We start from the raw sequence: 17258 nt of genomic DNA, 5'->3' as shown, positions 1-17258 counted from the left end.
ATGGTTGCTTGATTGATGATGGGATGGATGATGGGTGGAATAATAATCGTCACGGTGATTGAGCGATTATAGGAAAAAAATCACTCTCCAATTCGTCAGACCACTCTGGGTCAATCAGTCATCGTTTCCTGTCGATATGGTTATAACAAATATTAACTACAATCAAAGAATGTAACAGTTTCATTATAATTTTTGAATAATCTCTTTACATTTTTATGTTTCAGTCAAGGCAAAGGTCTCATCATCCATAGTTAGGAACTATATACGATTTGAAGCTGTGCTCCATGCTGTTCACAAAGATGAGGCTGTATGTTTACTTTGTGCACATGAATCATTCTTAATACCAAATAGAATATAAATCTTATATGCATATAGCAAGGTATTTTAGACATGCCACAAACTCCAATAATCATAACCCACTGTGTTCTGTTGCATTTTCAATACGTAATACAATACATAAAATAATGCAAACATTCTGGTATTGTACGTAATCGAGGCGCTTTTCAAAATCATTTTTGATTGCAGTAATCATGACAATATAATACTTAATTTGCCTGCTTAATGTGTGTTTGTAGGATTACCTTTTAAAGTAATGACATACAAGTAATTTTGACGAGCAACATTGACACGTGTTTCCAAGCTGACTGCAATATCCATTTATGGTCCAGACTTTCTGTAAACACGACGTGTGAATCGGTTTTTTTTTTTTACCAATGATGAAGATAAACGTATTTAATCTTCTTTTAAGTAGCACCTGTGATATGTATTTTTCTCACAATTTCGAAATCTTATCCTCGCTTTATTGCATTGTATACTATCTTAGATCTATCAAGATGCTCTCATATGGAAAATCGATGTGAAGCTGCTTATTCAATAAAGGTTTCATTTTTCAAAGAATAGATGATATTTTTGTTGGGTTATTTATGTCGCCATAAGTCTCTGAATTTGTTACTAGTTGAAACTAATGGGCTTTTTAGGGTTACATACTTGTATGACTTTGTCTTTACAGTGTCATCATGATATGATAAATCTTAACTTTGAAGGAAACATCAAAAGAAAGAATGCAACGTCCATAATGGTGATGACGGAAGACTCCTTCCTATCTTATCATAGCCTTTGTTGCATGTAAGCCTCCTTCATAGCTTAGAGTCTCCAAAATCAACTGTCATATTCACTGTCACACGAGGGGAGGGGGGTGGGTGTCGAATGGGTGAGTGGCCAGGGTAGAGGACTCGTCACCTTGTCCTTGGGAAGGCGCTTTCAACGAATTTCCTTACCATTTGAAAACGATGGTACCTGACTTCGCGATTGTTAAGACATGTAAACGGTGATGGAAGGAAAGCGATCAGCCTCACCTTACAATGCCGTGCCCTGCTTATACACACCGGGGATTACATCCCACTGTCCCCAAAGTCCTAAAAAAGCTCAAGAAATACCTTAAGTCTACATTTTTACCCACTACTGAGAAGAAGACCATTCAGGTTGAAAAGTAACACTATTTTGCCCCATTTACCATTGTAGGCAAGGGATTAAAGGTCACATAATGCCCCATCACACATGACTGCTCGCCACACCTTACATGATGAGGCCTGTGACGTATGAACAGAACTCGTCCGACGGGGCTGCACCTTCACATTGTGAGGTCAGAGAAAAATCATCACAACATTAACATTCTTTTTAGGACAAACACAGACCTCTTTGGACATAGTTTATATGTATCCCTGCAAGTACAGGTGAGTTTGGTTTGCCATTTTTTCAGTCTATAATGTACGTAGTGCAAGACATCAATGTATTAGATGTGTAGGCAATCCGAGGGTCTTAGCTATACTCTAGTCTAGGGGACATACTATGGGTGGGTGGTGGGCACGTAGACGTCGATCAGCAAGGGATTCATTCTTGAATATGTATGATGATTACATGCTTGAAAAAAGCATGTACTGTTTCTGGTAGGGATCTTTGTGATTCCGGACCGATATCTCTAGAACCTCTGGATGGATTGCGATTTCCTTTGCTATGGGGATAGAGTGTGTGACCTATTGTGCTATTAAGTAGATTAGAAGTTTGCTGTTGTTTTGTGGTTCGTTTCTAAAAAAAATATTTACACCCCTTTTCCTGATATGGAGTGATCTGGCCTCATTCCCTCTGTCTCAACCTCCTTGGGGACAGCTAGCAGCTGTAACATGTGTTTTGAGTTTTCAGTAGCATGGGAGTGTGTGGAAGGGTCGTTTCCAGTGCTATATCTCCAGAACAGAACGTGTGATTTACCTCCATGAAAAATGGAGGTATAGTTTTTGGTGTGTCTGTGTGTGTGTCTGTTTGTGTTTCCACATATTTGTGGTCAGCATAACTTTAGAACCTGTTGATGGATTGTAATGATATTTGGTATTTGGGTAGGTGTTTGGAAGACGAAGGTCAAAGTCAATTTTGGATCCCCTGGTGTGTGACCTTGGTACTGCAACAGAACTTGGATTTTTGTATCTTTTGACATGGATATGCTATGGTCTTGATTTTTGGTGGCACATAGCTTGTGGTGTAAGGAAGAAGTGTTGTATGTTTGGGCCCTCTAGCAGCTTGCTCTAGAACTGCTGGGGCATTCTGGTCAAAATCTTCCAAGGAGCAAAAAAGAGCAACTGTGACCATCGCTGTCACCTCTGTATGGTGTGAACCATTATATACACATTGAGATACAATCATTGTATGTGCCAGGTGCAGGTGTAACAATAGGAAATAAAAATGAAATGGTGAGGACACCAGAAAGGTGTAGTTTTGGATCTCACTGTTTACCACAGGTAGATATATTTTCAAATGTTTCATGTTTTTTTGCTATTGCTAACGTGATATCAATCGTTGCTGACTAGTATACATGGTGGCATGGTCTTATTTTTATTTGTTACTTTTTTGCCTATATCATATTCATATACGATAATTGAAATAGCTTGCTGGAACCGGTTGTTTGAAAAAGTGTCGCCACTCACTGCACCTTGCACTGATCAAAAAGTGACCATGTGCTCTATTTTTTTCAGATATGACAAGTAAAGGATCATACACATTCAAAAAGAAGCCTACGGAAGGCCCAGTGACCCTTGACCTCCAAGGTCGTAAGCTTTCTTCGATTCCAGACAAAGTCCTCAAGCAGAAAAACATCCAATGCCTTATCCTTAGAGACAACAAGATCAAGAAAATTTCCAAGAAGATCTCAAAGTTCGAATACCTGCAAACTCTTGATGTTAGCAACAACCCTGACCTTAGGTTTATTCCAAAACAAATCGGCGATCTCCCCAAACTGTACAACCTGCACCTGGAGAACTGTGGACTGGAAAGTTTACCAGACGACCTGTACAACCTGCAAACCTTGGGCAGTCTGAACCTGAAGGGGAACAAGCTGTCGGCACTGAGTAGTGAGATCAGTAAGCTGCAGTCTCTTAGGCAGCTGTTCATCGACAACAACCAGTTCATGGATTTACCTGAGGAGATCTGTACATTGGCGAACCTGGAGGTGCTAGGCTGTGGTCAGAATCTGCTCACACGTCTTCCAGACAAGCTCACCATCCTAAACCTGAAGTCTCTCACCATCTCCTGCTGCAGGTTTGAAGAGTTTCCAAGGCAAGTCCTCTCGCTGGGAAGCCTGGAGAGGCTGTACATAGGGGGCTGGGCAGGGTCAAACACGTATTCCCCTATCCCGGAGGGCATTGCTCATCTACAGAACCTACGACTCCTAGCAGTAGACCACAGTGAACTGGCATCCCTACCCCAGGGCATCGTGTACCTACAGATGCTACAGGAGCTGGATCTGTCCATGAATCTATTCACAGCCGTCCCACCTGAAGTCTTGTCCCTCCCGAATCTAGTTTCCCTCTTCATGGTGGGAAACCAGATCACGCGGCTCCCCGTCGAACTGGGCCGCCTACCGGGTTTGGAAGATGTTGTAGTATTCGATAACCCCCTGGAATACCCTCCAGAAGATATCTGCAAAGAGGGGAGTGACGCGATCATCAAGTTCTTACGATCAGAAGACGCAGAAACAGTGCCCCTAGCAGGAGAGATGGGAGGTAAATGATGCTAATGGTGGGAAAAGATCTGGGCAGTTTATTGTCATGTTTATGTCTCGTGTAGAGTTTCTGTTCTAAGATGTACTCTATTACTCCAGGACATAATATTTCATATTTATTTTGGTACCGACTTTTACATCTTAAAAGCCTATAAAGAACTGAGATCGACTGATTACATGAAGGAGCCACATTGGCCATGAAACTGAAATTAAAAAAACTATCTCTCATAAAGCTGTGATTGATGAAAGGTATTTGACATTTTTCTAGGTTGTGTAACAAGAATTTCACGTTTGTCTAAGGTACAGTTTTATGTCTTTTATGTACATTCTAATGATATTTTTCTATCTCTAGCATCTGCAGCCCAGGACCATTATCCCACTCCAACGACGGAACTTTGAGTGACGATTCAAGAGAGTGATTACTTTGATATATCCAACGAGAGGGAATTATTGATATCAGATATACCTTAGTCATTAGCAAGATATGGGGTGCAAACTAGCTAGGGATGTATGTTATGTAGAGAGCTAGGTTTATTAGTTTTCAAACGGGTGACATTTGTTTAAAATATTTTGTTGTAAATGACAAGGACAACATGACATGTTTGAGATATAGTTTACATGTAAAGATTGTAAGTTAACAAGCACACTTTTTTGGTAGTGTCCACTTTTAACCCCTTTGTACTATTAACTTTGAATTCATAACTTGTATTATGGAATAAGATTATTGAAATCTGCCTTTATGTTAGTGTATATATAACTGATATCTTTGTCTGAATGAATATGGCACTTTTGACCTGACTTACTTTTGACCTGACTTACAAGAAATAGATGAAAAAAATGAAAATACAATGCAATGCTTAGTAGTGACGCAGACGTGTATATGCTATACATAGATTTAGTGTGATATACGATACACTATTTATTGTAATGTTGCAAATTTAAAATTATATAGGTTGATTCATAGTGAGCCACATATAGTCACTTCTGTTGGCTGGTTTGTCAAATGTTGTCATTAGAAGGAGTGAGGTTTATTTGTTTTCATATTTGCGCCATACGTTATCTAGCATCCAATGAGTAAGAATAGAAAGTCACTATAAGAATATTTTTCAGCTATCTCTATAATATGCACATGATACAACTTGAAATAAAGTACCTGAAGTGGTGGTGTATACTAGGAGCTTGATGCAACTTCCTTGATGAATGCGTCGATGTTATGGCTCAAAACGTATGATAGACCACCGTGAGACCACCACAGTACTCACATCTTACGTTAAAGCATTTACTCACCATTCCACGTAGGAATCCCTCTCCACCTTCCTTCCGGTAAATGTGTTATATATTTAGCCTCAGGTTTCACTGTATCACTGTACACTTCCCATATTATTAAAGACAATTATTCCTCTTGTACCAGTTTAGTCCTCTTTTTTTTACCATACCAACTGTACGAAATTAAACCATTTATTCAGTTACATTATTTTGCTTTGTATTTGTCAAAGGGGAGGGGGCGGTGTGTATAAACAAACACTCTTATCATTGATTCTCGACAATCTGATAATTACGCAGCGCAGACTAGTACGTTTACTGCATGGCAAGTGGACGTCTGGCCTGCAGAATCTGTCTGGTTGTTCAGGCACCTTAAGTTAATACACGTGCCACCTGTCATATGACCCGTATCATTGCTGCAGGCCCCATTATATGTGACTCACTAACCTTTTGTGTGTATACCTGATGAGGTTAAAGTTCGCATTCGTCAGGTTAAACTTGCCTTAACAATGTAGCGCCGTGCTGTTTTGCCAATTCTAGCACACCGTATTAAGCAAATACAGGCATTATAATATATGTTACTCAAATGCTTAGAACACTGATGTCTTGGGCTCTCAGTGAGTCACGTCATGGCTTTGAAACGTGCGGCTTTTAGTATTCTGGTGACCGTAAGTAGGAACTACCTCTTTTGCCTTTTAACAAAATACTTCCTATATCTACCTACTTTCAACCGACGACAGCAAATCTATGGTCGTCTTTCATATATATCATGTTTGTAGTAAAATTTTTCAACTGCTTTACTTGATGTACTAGATATCTCCGCATCATAAAAGGGTTAATTGGTATGTAATGTTTTGATTCCGCTTACGATAGCTTAATATCTAACATGCCCCCCCCCCCCTCTTTCAGATGGTGGCAGCAGCAATCGTCCACGTGGATACAAAGACAAGTTGCAGATTATGTCAACCGGGTAATTCAGCTCTAACACGTAGTATACAACACAAATACTTCAGATATACTCTTTGTGTACAGTCTAATGATAGAAGAGATAGATAGAGAAGGTAAAGTTCGTGGTAGAATAAGTTGTCGTTGTTCGATGTGGTCTTGGGCTTTAAGTGAGTTTGCGAATGTAACGGTAACTTGTGACAAACACCATTTCAGTAAAAAGGTATCTTGGCTGTTCTGGCTTGAGTATTTTTGAAAATCTGTTTTCTTTGACTCTGTTGACGGACGTCTTTTACTATTTGTTTGCACACGGGGCCCATACTTTTCTATTTTAAGATAAAGAACCTACGGATCTAGTATGATAAATAGCTTTGCAAAGGTAATGACCAACATATTTTACACAGGGTATCACATGGTAAGAAAATGCAAGGACAAACAGCCAAACACAACAAGATGTGCCAGGTGCCCAGCGAGTTCCTACACGGACCTTCCAAACATGGAGAAGGGATGTTATCCTCATCGCAAGTGTAACGCCACCAGCGAGGTTATGGTGTTCCCTGGAAATGCAACACATGATGTCATATGCGAACCTTGTGATGAGACCAATCACCCTTGTCAGCCAAGCCAAGAATGTCCACCCGGAAAAGGAGTTAAAATAACAGGTAACTGTCTCTTGTGCTCATCATCCAAACCTTAGTATAGATATTGCAATAGAGTAAAAAGATCTTTCACATGCTTTTATAAAACATTTAAAAGTAATGATTGTTACAGACATAGGACTAACTCTATAGAATCATTTACCCCTGCATTAGGTGGTTGCGGAATATGCATTTATGGCTACTTCAGTAACGAGAGTTCTAGCACACAGCCCTGTCGGCCATGGACAAGGTACATCTTTACATTATGTCTAGCAACCTGTAGATTTTGTACGTATGCACAGTTCAATTTTCTTCAGCGTTATGATTAATAAGTCACAGACATGTTATAAGATTGATTCTCTAATTTTCTGTAGATGTCATACCCTTGGCCTTGTCACGATTAAAGAAGGCAACTCAACAGCGGATGTCATTTGCGGAGACCCAAGAGGTAAGACAAAAAAACAAATCTGATAGGGTGTCTTCTCTATATTGAATGTACTAGCGCTATAGACACGACTGCTCCCATGTGTAAGTGTCCAGTTTGGGTCCTTTCTCGAATGCACATCGGATGTACCATTCTCCAGAATATGGAACTGTTAAGTCTACGTCACATTGGCCTTACCATGTCTTCTTTATCTTTTTGCAGATACGGACCTTAGCATAGAAAAGGCTATTCACACATCTGAAGATGACTCTATCAAACTTGAGGAACGGAAATGGTTGATCATAAACACTGTGCTCACTGCATTGATATTGATGATCGTGCTTGGTTTCTTGGTTTTCATCCGATCAAGGGAAGAGTGCAGGCAGAGGACATGTGAGTACCCGGAGAAGAGTCCCGCCATATTCTAACCTCTGTTAACACTTTGATTAGCAGGCAAAGACAATATTATTAAAATGTTATCACAATGATATATGGATTGATCTATCAATGTTGTTGAGAATGGAAAAACACAATATGTATTTACGTAACTACGTACATGTTAGAATTCTTTCGCTAGGTTTTCTATTTTCATGTTAGAAGTTATTAATAAAATAGTTTATAATGTTACCTTTCAGATGAAGAAGAAGGACATGTTGCCTTGCCAGTACAGTGCGAGGACACTCATCCAAAAGAAATTGAGGTACAAGTTACATTCTATCAAATGCACTAAATGGAACTTATGAGATATGTGTTTGATGTTAAGCCTACAACATGTTGATGTTAACAACTACAACATGAAGTAGCAGTCATCTGGATACCAAACTTTTATGATCATGTACTTACTAAACCCTTTCTTTACTTCAGGCTTCGTCCTCTGTAGGATCGCGTTGGAGTGCTGCAACACGTCTTCTTCCCGACCAGAGCACAACTGTCACACGACTCTCTTCATGAACACTGTCAACACAAGACGTGAATGAATGGTCACCGATGATTCCACCCGCTAACGTTGAAGATTTGCAGGTGAGGGTAAAATGTAGACAACAATCATGTTTTGTATTGGTTCAGGCGTATTTCATTTTCGTTAAATCAACTGATGGTTTCTTTTTGTACCATTGGTACAGGAACCACAACCTGACGGCAACCGGGGTGCTTGCTATGGTTTTCCAGTTGCGGCTGGGTTTCACACACTACCAAAGACCTCCAGTTCTGTTCATATGGCTTCGCAGAGCAGACAACATTTGCCCTTTAGACCCATGTCTTGTTCTACAGATACGATCCCTTCAACTTCAGCCTCCTCCCACGAAACGTCGGTATCCAGTCTGGAATACCGGGAGAAAGTATACTCTACACTGGCTCGGTCTTATGCAAACAGTATGTCTTCACTTTGTTCATACTATAACTAGAACCTTCTATTTGAACTTAGTTTTTAAAAGACTGTTGCTAGTCTTCCTGTGTCATTCTCTTAGTCATGAAGTCTTTTTTTTGGACTGCAGTTCTCACGGCTAGTGCGACTGAGGAGCTGAAAATCAGCCTTGGAGACCAATGGCCCGAGCTCGCACGTCGTCTCAAGCTAAAGCAATACCAGATTGATCATATAGTAAATGAAAACAGATCAGACTTGCAAGGTCAGATCTACAACATGCTTCGATGTTGGCAGCAAAGGAAGACAGGAGAAGCAACCATCCCTGAGCTTTATGGTGCCCTGAAAGAGTGCAATCGTCTGGACATTATGCATAAGCTACAAGCTATGGAAGATAATTCGTGATTGTCATGATACAATAAAAAAAAGATTTTCAACTTCAGGAAAAAACGGGAAAAGCCAAACCTATGTATTAGAGTAGTTTTAGAATCAATGTTCTAACTTAGAAGTCCTTTCAATGTCACCATTGTGTACTTTGTTACAACTTTTGTACCAGTATGCCTGTACTTAGCCCGTTATGGCGTGGATGTATAATAAAGGCTACCATCATCATCATCATTGAATATAAATGTCATCATGTGCAGACGCTATGCACCTGTAACTTCTTTCATTTTTCAATAAAGTTTGTATGTTTCATGTCTATATAGCTAGAGGGTTATGTGTGCTTACACTGTAGCTAGACGTCAATGTTTTTAACGAATAAAGAAAGCATAAGTCTCGTCAGTTTGCTTATCATTTTTGATAAAGCCGAGAAATTTAAAGTAAAGCAACAGTCAAAATGAAACGGGTCTTTATACTAAATAATTCAAGAATAGAAATGATACCACATTGAACAGTTGAATCCAAGATCATGTTTTTCATATGTTTTCTTAAAGTACATGTCGGAATTTTTATAGAATAGAGAGTAGTGTAGCAATATTGCAGCGCCACGTAGTCTTTAGGTATCATTAACGTTGCATAATCTAAGGTAATAGCTACTAGTATGTGTAAGAAGATACTAGCACGTGTATCATCCTATTATATGAGCCAAATGAGCAAACTTTAAGTCAGCAGCAGCTTGTTATTATTGCATGGGATGCGTTGTAGCTTGATGTCCACTTTGTGTTGATACACAAGAAATGCCATCCAATCTCTACATGTAAGGCATTAGGATAATTTCAGGGACACACAATGGACGTCTCGTTCAAACGCGGAACTGAACATGCTAGGTTCTTATCACCCTTATTGGTTGCCGTGACAAAACTGTGCGGTACAAAAGCAAACCAAGTTTAGTAAAACAACGTTGATATGCACGATAGGCAATTACCAACCAATTCTACTTTATGAATGCTTCGTGACGTCGACATCGATGTTTCAGATATGAGATATTGACCTCTGTATAAGTCACACAAACAGGTGTTCCCTGAAACTATCTCCGGAGTGCAAAGGTCAGTGTTAACACGAAATTTGGGGTCATTGAAGATTTCGTGTGTTTTAAAAGTAAGATTTTACGAATGTCTGTTTCAAAGGTCTGTCACAGTCTTTGAACTGCTGTGGAGGTCTTTCTTATTGTCACTTCCTTATTTGGAGATTCTTGTTTCATTGTGTCACATGTCACATGTTTTGAAACATTAGTCTCGCTCACCCTTCCCTCGTGATTCAAAATGGCGGATATCGTAGGCGTGTTGCCGGAACCTTTCGCTCCCGTGTCTACGATAAACGGCCTTTCTGAGGTAAGCAGTGTCTGATTAATAATTGTCTCTTGGACAGCAATGCCTGGCTTTTCTCATTGTATGAATGTCTGGCTTATGTTATTTCTCAAAGCAAGGACGTTACATCAGAAGGACTGTGGACGTAGTTAACACCCCGCTGCGCCCATTGTTTCGCCGTGCGAAATCCCGCTGCCTTTCTTTGTGCCCGCCCCGCCGCGGTATTTCTTTGTATAGAACGTCCGGTGCGGGTTTTCGCGGGGTTTTGCTGGAAATTACATATTAATGAGCAACGCTATGACGTCAGATAGCCCGAGCCGTCCCGAGGACTCGCTCGGAATCCAGCTGTTTTCCGACTATTTCCTTATTTGGGGAGCGTTTCTGTCATGCGCAGAAGTCTGCATCTTTTAGAGAAAGAAATGGCGGACATTTTGGTGTTTATCTGATCGTCGTAGGACAATCATGGGTGAGTTTACGGACTTTTTCGTCCAAATGTCTTCATATTCTCGGCCGCTAAATATGTAAGAAAATGCACAGATTTATGCTGCTATAACATAGTTTCGCAACTTTTCCTGTTTTAGCGAAACCTTTTTAATGAAAGTACGAACCCATTTTTTTGCATTCCTGCGTTGTTTTGATCAGATCTCGGCTCATTTTTTCAGATCGCGGAGCTCAAACTTTGCTCACAGTGTAACAAAATGCCGTAGATAGCCTTTCTCCGTGAACCAACAAAGTGGTGGGAGGGGGAAAAGTCCGTACTTTTGGGGGATCGTCGGGGAACTTCTGAAGCTAAAATCGTTTGCTACATGCTGGAATACGCGGAGACATGTGCGGACAAGTTCATATCAATTTGTTTATGTAACGTTAACGTTGTACATCTAGGTTCCCAATCTTATCGAGTCCATGTTTGTGCATTTTCAGGTCGCACACTGCTGGGGAAGGGAAGGCCACTCAATCGACGTCATAGAGCATACAGCTTTGCCGAAAAGGCCATATACTATATAGTCTGAATAAAAAAATTCACGCAACTGAAGCAAGAGTAGTAATCATCGTGTTCTATTTTTATAAACTGTAACGTTATTTCTAAATAGACTAAGTAACGGTTATGTCTTGTAGATCTCCGAGTCGGTATCAGACTTGACGGTAGCGATGAATAAAGGTCCCCCCTCCCCACCGTTTATTTATTTCCGCTACGCAAGCACACTTGCGCTACGCAAGCAAAGTATGAACAAGGACGTTATATAACGTCCTTGTTATGAACGGGTCTTGAAGGTAAGAATTTTTTTTATAAGGATGCTCTTAAAATACAAAATTGTTTTTAAAATAAACTTCTAACATTAAGTCTGGTGTGTCACTGTCAATTATTGTGCCAGTAAAGTCAGCTATAAACCGTTACGTATTGCAAGTAAAAGTGTTACTGCTATTGCTAGTTCTGCGCTGTTTGCATGACATCCAGCTGTCTCCAATTCTGCAAGAACTTCTTCAAAATATCACTCAAAACCAAGGTCTAACCCAAGTCATCGCCATTATAGTGAATTTGTGTTACAATAGAGGGATGCTTGTGGAAGCCTGGAATCTATGCAAATCAGGGGTAATTCATATCTAGGTGTCAATTGCTCTCTTCACACATGAATCGAAGCTTGATGAATAGGCACTGAGTTTGAGCTCAGTCCTCCTGATGTAACGTCCTTGCTCAAAGATACCATTTTCGGAGATAGGCGGGAAAGTGCTAAAGACTTAAAGTAGTGCCCAAGTTCAGCATCATTATGGATCTGAATTACCCCAACTAAGTCAGAGGAGTAGAGTGACGATAAGAGATTATGCATACGTTCATAATGTGCTTTACTGGCGGCACGTGGGAGTGGCAAAACAGCAGTCACTGAATCAGCAACTTGCTTTGTGCAGAAATTAAGATCCGATTACACTTAATTGTCTAACTACTGTAAAGTTAACACATTTTAGAAAACCCACACTGGACGATAGTTATGACTTGAGGCCGTAACTGAGTCGGTAAGGATTCGATCTGTAGCACGCTTTTCAAGTAGTAAGAATATGGACATGCTTCTCAGTGCCTTACAATCTACTACGAATCAAATCGACACAATATGCCATGATCAAAAGATGAAGAATCGCGAGTGGTTTTGTGCTACAAATGTATACATGAATATCATTATCAATGTGTAGTGAAAAAATAACTGTTATTAGATGAATTTTAACGTGGAAGACATCCGTCTTTGTTCGGTGTTTACACCTGTCACATACTTGGGAGCAACGTTACTGTAGGTCAAATAAAGGTTAAATTCCATCAAGGTGAGATCATTACCTTTCCAGCCCAGCTGTCTTGAATGAATATGAATATGCTATGATATAGGTTTTTAACATCATATATGTGGAAAAAAAGATGTAAAAAAATAGAAGAAAAAACATTACAGTTTCATTGTAATCAATGTTCTTTCTGTATTGTTTCCACTCAGTGGACTGACAGTAATTATCTTGATATTGACACTGATTAGAGAAATTTTTGAATTTTTATTCGCAAAGTCAAAGTTACATACCAGAGACAGATGATAAAAATTTGTAGTAAAATATCAGCGACACTTGGATTATGAGCTATCAGCAGGATATTCAACTTACTGGTTTACATGATATTATTGAAACATTTCTTTTAGTGTTGATATAGAAATATGTTTAATAGCAAAATAAAAATGCTCGAAAATGAAAAATGTGATCAAAATAGTAAATTAAAACAAGCAAATACATTATCGATTCTATGTCTAAAACCATGTCATCACCAATATATTTGACATCCGTTTGATGTTTCAACTCAGAAAACAGTGCAGACGTCATACATTGAGTGCAGATCTTGAATACAATTCAAGTTAAACCACAACGCAAAGAATGTGCAAAGGTAAGATGAAATACAACACAAAGGAAATTTCGGTCCCGTGTTGGTCGAAGATGGACAAATATTTTCATCTTATCAATTCATTGTCATTTGAAGCTCATTTGGATATAAAAGGCCATATCAAAAATATTCATGTAGTGTAATGATATTACTATACTGTCCAGTCGAGTACAAAGCTAGCGAGCATTACGTTCAGTGTGGATGGTCATAAAAGTATAATATTATCCACTATTTGCTTTGCCAAGTACATGTATAACTTGCATGGAAAGGCAGTGACAATAAATAGGAACATCTATCATTGTAAGTGCACACCAAATTTTCTCTCAAGTCTACCAGAATCTTTGATCATTTCTCACTGTAATTGTTTTTACATCTTGTGTTTTTCGAAAGTGCTACATCGTATTATAACCTTGGAGCATCGTGTTCACAGCATCTCTGATCAATAAAAAAAGAGACAGCCTCGTTGTTATTGTCAACACTTACAATATTATATACATGTGGATGACCCTGATCTCACAAGTAGGGAGTACCGAACGTTTCCGAATAAGTATAGAATGTTTTTGATCTACTAAAGAGTCTCCTTTACACAGAACCCAAAGCTGATCTGACCTAAAATACATACAGTGTCTGATTCAGGCAAGGGCCATATAAACACCTACTGTCATGTATGACAAACCATTTGTGTTCTGGAGTCGCCATGTTGTCACAGTGGAGGTCATGACCCTCATGCCTGCCATGATAACAAAAGGCAGGTGTTCGATTTGCCTGAGGTGTATTATGCGCTTGACACACATGACTGTCTACTTAAACGCGATTGGTTGACGAGGGGTTTGGTGAGCTAGGGTTCATCGGGGTCACTTTAAAGGGCTTTGTGGGAGTGTTTACCTTTGTTTACCTTTGGCGTAGTCGTCTACCTCTCCACTCCGGTGCGGTCTTTGATTTCATAATGGGAACATTACGCAAGATATTAATTATAGAATGGTTTAAAAGACAAGAAAACACACAAAACATAAATCAAATCTTTGGTCACTCAGCAGACTCAGCACGGTCGCAGCCTCTAGTGGAAAGGGGTTGTAAGGCCCTTTGGAGTCAATGGCATGTAATGTTAAATATGACGAATGTGTGGTATTCACCATGTCCGGCTCAATTTTGGCAGGTTCTGAACTTTTCGACACCGATATGGATTCGTTATTACCCTCGCTAAGGAGGTTTAGAAGGTTAAAAGTTTTTAGTAGCGTTTGTATGTGTGGATGTTTGTGAATGGAGAGCATAATTCGAGAATACCTGAATGAAATGTATTGCTATTTGGTATTTGGGTAGGTCTTGATGAGACTTTGAAATGATTAGACCCCCCTCCCCGCTTGCTTAGATACATGTTTAAGACAGGAAAGTACATTTTTTTTGCTTTGTCATTAGAAAAGATAGTGACAGGTTTAGCCCCACCTGATTGTACAGAGGTTTTTCCTTATTATCCTATATTGCTTAATTGGTAGAATCTTGTTATCCTATACTGTTTGATAAGTAGAATTGTAAGGTATATTCTGTATTCTTTCTTTTTTTGTTTGTTGTAGTTTATAGTCGACCATACAAAAGTTACTGTACTATTTTTCGGGTACGTGTCAATAAAGCATGATCACAAAAACGTTAGATTCTATTCCGAAGTCAACATGATACACTGCGACTCTGATCAACAACAACGTTTACTGAAAAAAACCCTCGATGAGATCTGGCATGGTGAAACAATTCTTTAAGAAACTTCCGAACATTGGTTTATATTGAGTGATTAAAAGTACTGAAAACATCGCAAATATTCACATCAGTGCTTTAAGTCAAATGAACATATATGAAATGAAATGCATTTCAAAAAGTTTTGTCAAAACCTCTGTACCCAGGATATGAGAAAAACAAAGAAGGAAGACTCAAGAACCTACCTGTTTGTAGCCGTAGCCATCCTGGACCATGCATCGGCAATCCTAGGGATACCAGTCATTCTACAAAAGTTAAAGGGCCCCAGAAACGACTTCAGAGTCGACGTCAACCTACCGACAGTGAAGCAAGCGTGTTCTCTAGCCGTGCACAAGATGAGAACATATAGTATGGAGCAAGTCATGGCAGGAGACGTAGACGTGATGACAGTGGACAGGTACGTAATACTATATGCTGTACGCAACTTACACGACAAATGGCTTATCATGGATATAACTCTAATGACTGTAAAAGTTCATATATATACATAATACTCATCCAAGACTACACACACTCTTTGTATTAGTTTAGTTTAGATTATCTCTATGGAACTGTATTTATGTTCCATTAGATGCCATACTTTGTACCTTGTATAATTTTGTGCAATAAAATTATCTATAACTCAGTTTTCTCGAATATCGATTGATACTTTCAGCAATCAAATCTATTATTTAAGACGTTGTTAAAAATTCCACTAGTCGTTAAATGAAATCATTATTGCATGATTTAGCACATCTAATGCTGTTTGCGTTTCTGTATCCTCTATAGCAATAGCATGTACTCATGGTACATTCTGCTTCAGCTTTGAAGACGACGAGGCGAGACGCAAAGTAAAGGCTGCTATAGAAGAGCGGATGCAGTGCATGATCTACGGACGGCAACCTGCGAAGACTAGAGCTAGACAGCTAAAGAAGTTGTAAGACCCCATTACATGAAAGTTTTCTTAATTAACTTCAGAATATGTTGAATATTTTAATAGAGCGTTTTCAATGTTCGATATTTTCAACTGGCATGATGAAAATTACCTCAAATGTCAAACAATTTTTTCGTGTAACATTCAACAGCCCAACGAAGGACGGTAGAGTGGCAATTACTCTGAGTTGTCCAGCGTTCAACGAACAACAGGGACGTGTTCTTGCTGTGATAGATGGGGAAGACCCTCCTCTCCCAGTCATGATGCGGAAGGTACATGATTGTTTCTTCTTTGCAGCAGACTTTTTAATATGGGTTTCTGACACACCCCGGAGTCATCTTGATGATAAAGCTCTAGACTTTTGTTTTGTAAACCAAATGCGCTTATCTGTACAAACGGAAAAAAAGTAGTCGTGTTTTGAGCGTCTAAAAAGGCGTACGTATTCATGCACAATCGACACAGGGCAAGGCAACTGGGGACTATCAAATTATTCTACGTTTATTCGGCCTAAAATTGTGTCAACTGTATCTTGAAGTCTTAAATGAGTCAGAGAGCTAGGGGTCTACAAAGCCAATTGTATGTGTGTGTGTGTGTTGGGGGGGGGGGGTCCTCTGCCAAAATTAGGGTATCCTAGGTAGAAACATGTCCATAGCCGCCATGTATTATCATTGATGTCAGCGGATGATTACTGCAATGCACTGATATCATGTTCGTACACACCCTAGTCTGACCTGGACTTGGAATGGAGGGGAGGAGAAGAGTCCGCTTCAGACTTTGGAGGAAGAAAAAGGGGAGAAAAACTCAACGACGAGGAATTCACAAAGATGGTGGAACTTCTCGAAAGGGTGCTTCAAGGCATCCCAGGCTCTGATGTATGGACAATCTATCCACTTTATGTACATGTAGCTATGTGTTACTACGTGCATTCGGGTACTTATACATAAACGTATCATGTATTTAGCACATGGGCCATCTACCTTGGTGCTTATTATTGAGCAAGCACAGTCTTGTTACTCATTCACTAGTTTATATTGCTCACAAAATGTTTCTATGAAAGGAGTTGACGAAACTGTGATGTGCATTTTGTTTACCAGTTGCAGCCATTCCCGGTGTCAGAGGATGGGAAGATAAGCATCCGGGACAAGCTTTTCCCCGTGAAGGTAACCAAGTCCACATTGCTTGACTAATGTTGGTGATATGACACTGTTGTCAATTGGCTGAAGATACAACATCGCTTCATTTCACTGTCAAGATGTATTCAATACCTG

At 39.5% G+C, this 17258-nt stretch overlaps 4 protein-coding genes and 1 long non-coding RNA gene across 5 annotated transcripts; all 5 read left to right on the top strand.

The window, feature by feature from the left end:
- Positions 1 to 3022: 3022 nt before the first annotated feature.
- LOC118406897 (leucine-rich repeat and IQ domain-containing protein 4-like) lies at positions 3023 to 5171 on the top strand. Its single transcript, XM_035807293.1, has 2 exons — positions 3023 to 4049; positions 4401 to 5171. Exons 1-2 carry the CDS (start codon positions 3026 to 3028, stop codon positions 4445 to 4447), a joined length of 1071 nt encoding a protein of 356 aa, XP_035663186.1. The 5' UTR covers positions 3023 to 3025; the 3' UTR covers positions 4448 to 5171.
- Positions 5172 to 5850: 679 nt separating this feature from the next.
- Positions 5851 to 8269, top strand: LOC118407166 (tumor necrosis factor receptor superfamily member 5-like). Its single transcript, XM_035807587.1, has 8 exons — positions 5851 to 5979; positions 6221 to 6281; positions 6661 to 6918; positions 7069 to 7144; positions 7269 to 7342; positions 7541 to 7711; positions 7954 to 8018; positions 8183 to 8269. The coding sequence occupies exons 1-8, from the start codon at positions 5941 to 5943 to the stop codon at positions 8267 to 8269; spliced, it is 831 nt and encodes a 276-aa protein (XP_035663480.1). The 5' UTR covers positions 5851 to 5940.
- Positions 8201 to 9443, top strand: LOC118406923 (p53-induced death domain-containing protein 1-like). Its single transcript, XM_035807326.1, has 3 exons — positions 8201 to 8338; positions 8440 to 8689; positions 8812 to 9443. The coding sequence occupies exons 1-3, from the start codon at positions 8306 to 8308 to the stop codon at positions 9081 to 9083; spliced, it is 555 nt and encodes a 184-aa protein (XP_035663219.1). The 5' UTR covers positions 8201 to 8305; the 3' UTR covers positions 9084 to 9443.
- Positions 9444 to 10375: 932 nt separating this feature from the next.
- Positions 10376 to 17177, top strand: LOC118407164. Its single transcript, XM_035807586.1, has 6 exons — positions 10376 to 10450; positions 15224 to 15474; positions 15880 to 15993; positions 16142 to 16262; positions 16716 to 16862; positions 17085 to 17177. The coding sequence occupies exons 1-6, from the start codon at positions 10382 to 10384 to the stop codon at positions 17175 to 17177; spliced, it is 795 nt and encodes a 264-aa protein (XP_035663479.1). The 5' UTR covers positions 10376 to 10381.
- On the top strand, positions 10534 to 11767 carry LOC118406945. The gene is made up of 2 exons (XR_004830100.1): positions 10534 to 10892; positions 11348 to 11767. It is a non-coding gene; the product is annotated as an uncharacterized LOC118406945 (long non-coding RNA).
- Positions 17178 to 17258: the final 81 nt, after the last annotated feature.

The sequence above is a fragment of the Branchiostoma floridae genome, chromosome 19 (genome assembly GCF_000003815.2).
Source record: "Branchiostoma floridae strain S238N-H82 chromosome 19, Bfl_VNyyK, whole genome shotgun sequence".
In the NCBI taxonomy this organism is placed as follows: domain Eukaryota; kingdom Metazoa; phylum Chordata; class Leptocardii; order Amphioxiformes; family Branchiostomatidae; genus Branchiostoma; species Branchiostoma floridae.
This window is presented reverse-complemented; position numbering and strand designations above follow the sequence as displayed.

Coding starts and splice junctions, on each gene's coding strand:
- LOC118406897 (XM_035807293.1), top strand. CDS start 3,026: ATGACAAGTAAAGGATCATACACATTCAAAAAGAAGCCTACGGAAGGC. Junction 4,050..4,400: donor CCTAGCAGGAGAGATGGGAG/GTAAATGATGCT, acceptor TTCTATCTCTAG/CATCTGCAGCCCAGGACCAT.
- LOC118407166 (XM_035807587.1), top strand. CDS start 5,941: ATGGCTTTGAAACGTGCGGCTTTTAGTATTCTGGTGACC. Junction 6,282..6,660: donor TTGCAGATTATGTCAACCGG/GTAATTCAGCTC, acceptor TATTTTACACAG/GGTATCACATGGTAAGAAAA. Junction 7,145..7,268: donor CCCTGTCGGCCATGGACAAG/GTACATCTTTAC, acceptor AATTTTCTGTAG/ATGTCATACCCTTGGCCTTG.
- LOC118406923 (XM_035807326.1), top strand. CDS start 8,306: ATGATTCCACCCGCTAACGTTGAAGATTTGCAG. Junction 8,339..8,439: donor CTAACGTTGAAGATTTGCAG/GTGAGGGTAAAA, acceptor CCATTGGTACAG/GAACCACAACCTGACGGCAA. Junction 8,690..8,811: donor GGCTCGGTCTTATGCAAACA/GTATGTCTTCAC, acceptor TTTGGACTGCAG/TTCTCACGGCTAGTGCGACT.
- LOC118407164 (XM_035807586.1), top strand. CDS start 10,382: ATGGCGGATATCGTAGGCGTGTTGCCGGAACCTTTCGCTCCCGTGTCT. Junction 10,451..15,223: donor CGATAAACGGCCTTTCTGAG/GTAAGCAGTGTC, acceptor CTCTGTACCCAG/GATATGAGAAAAACAAAGAA. Junction 15,994..16,141: donor GCTAGACAGCTAAAGAAGTT/GTAAGACCCCAT, acceptor AACATTCAACAG/CCCAACGAAGGACGGTAGAG.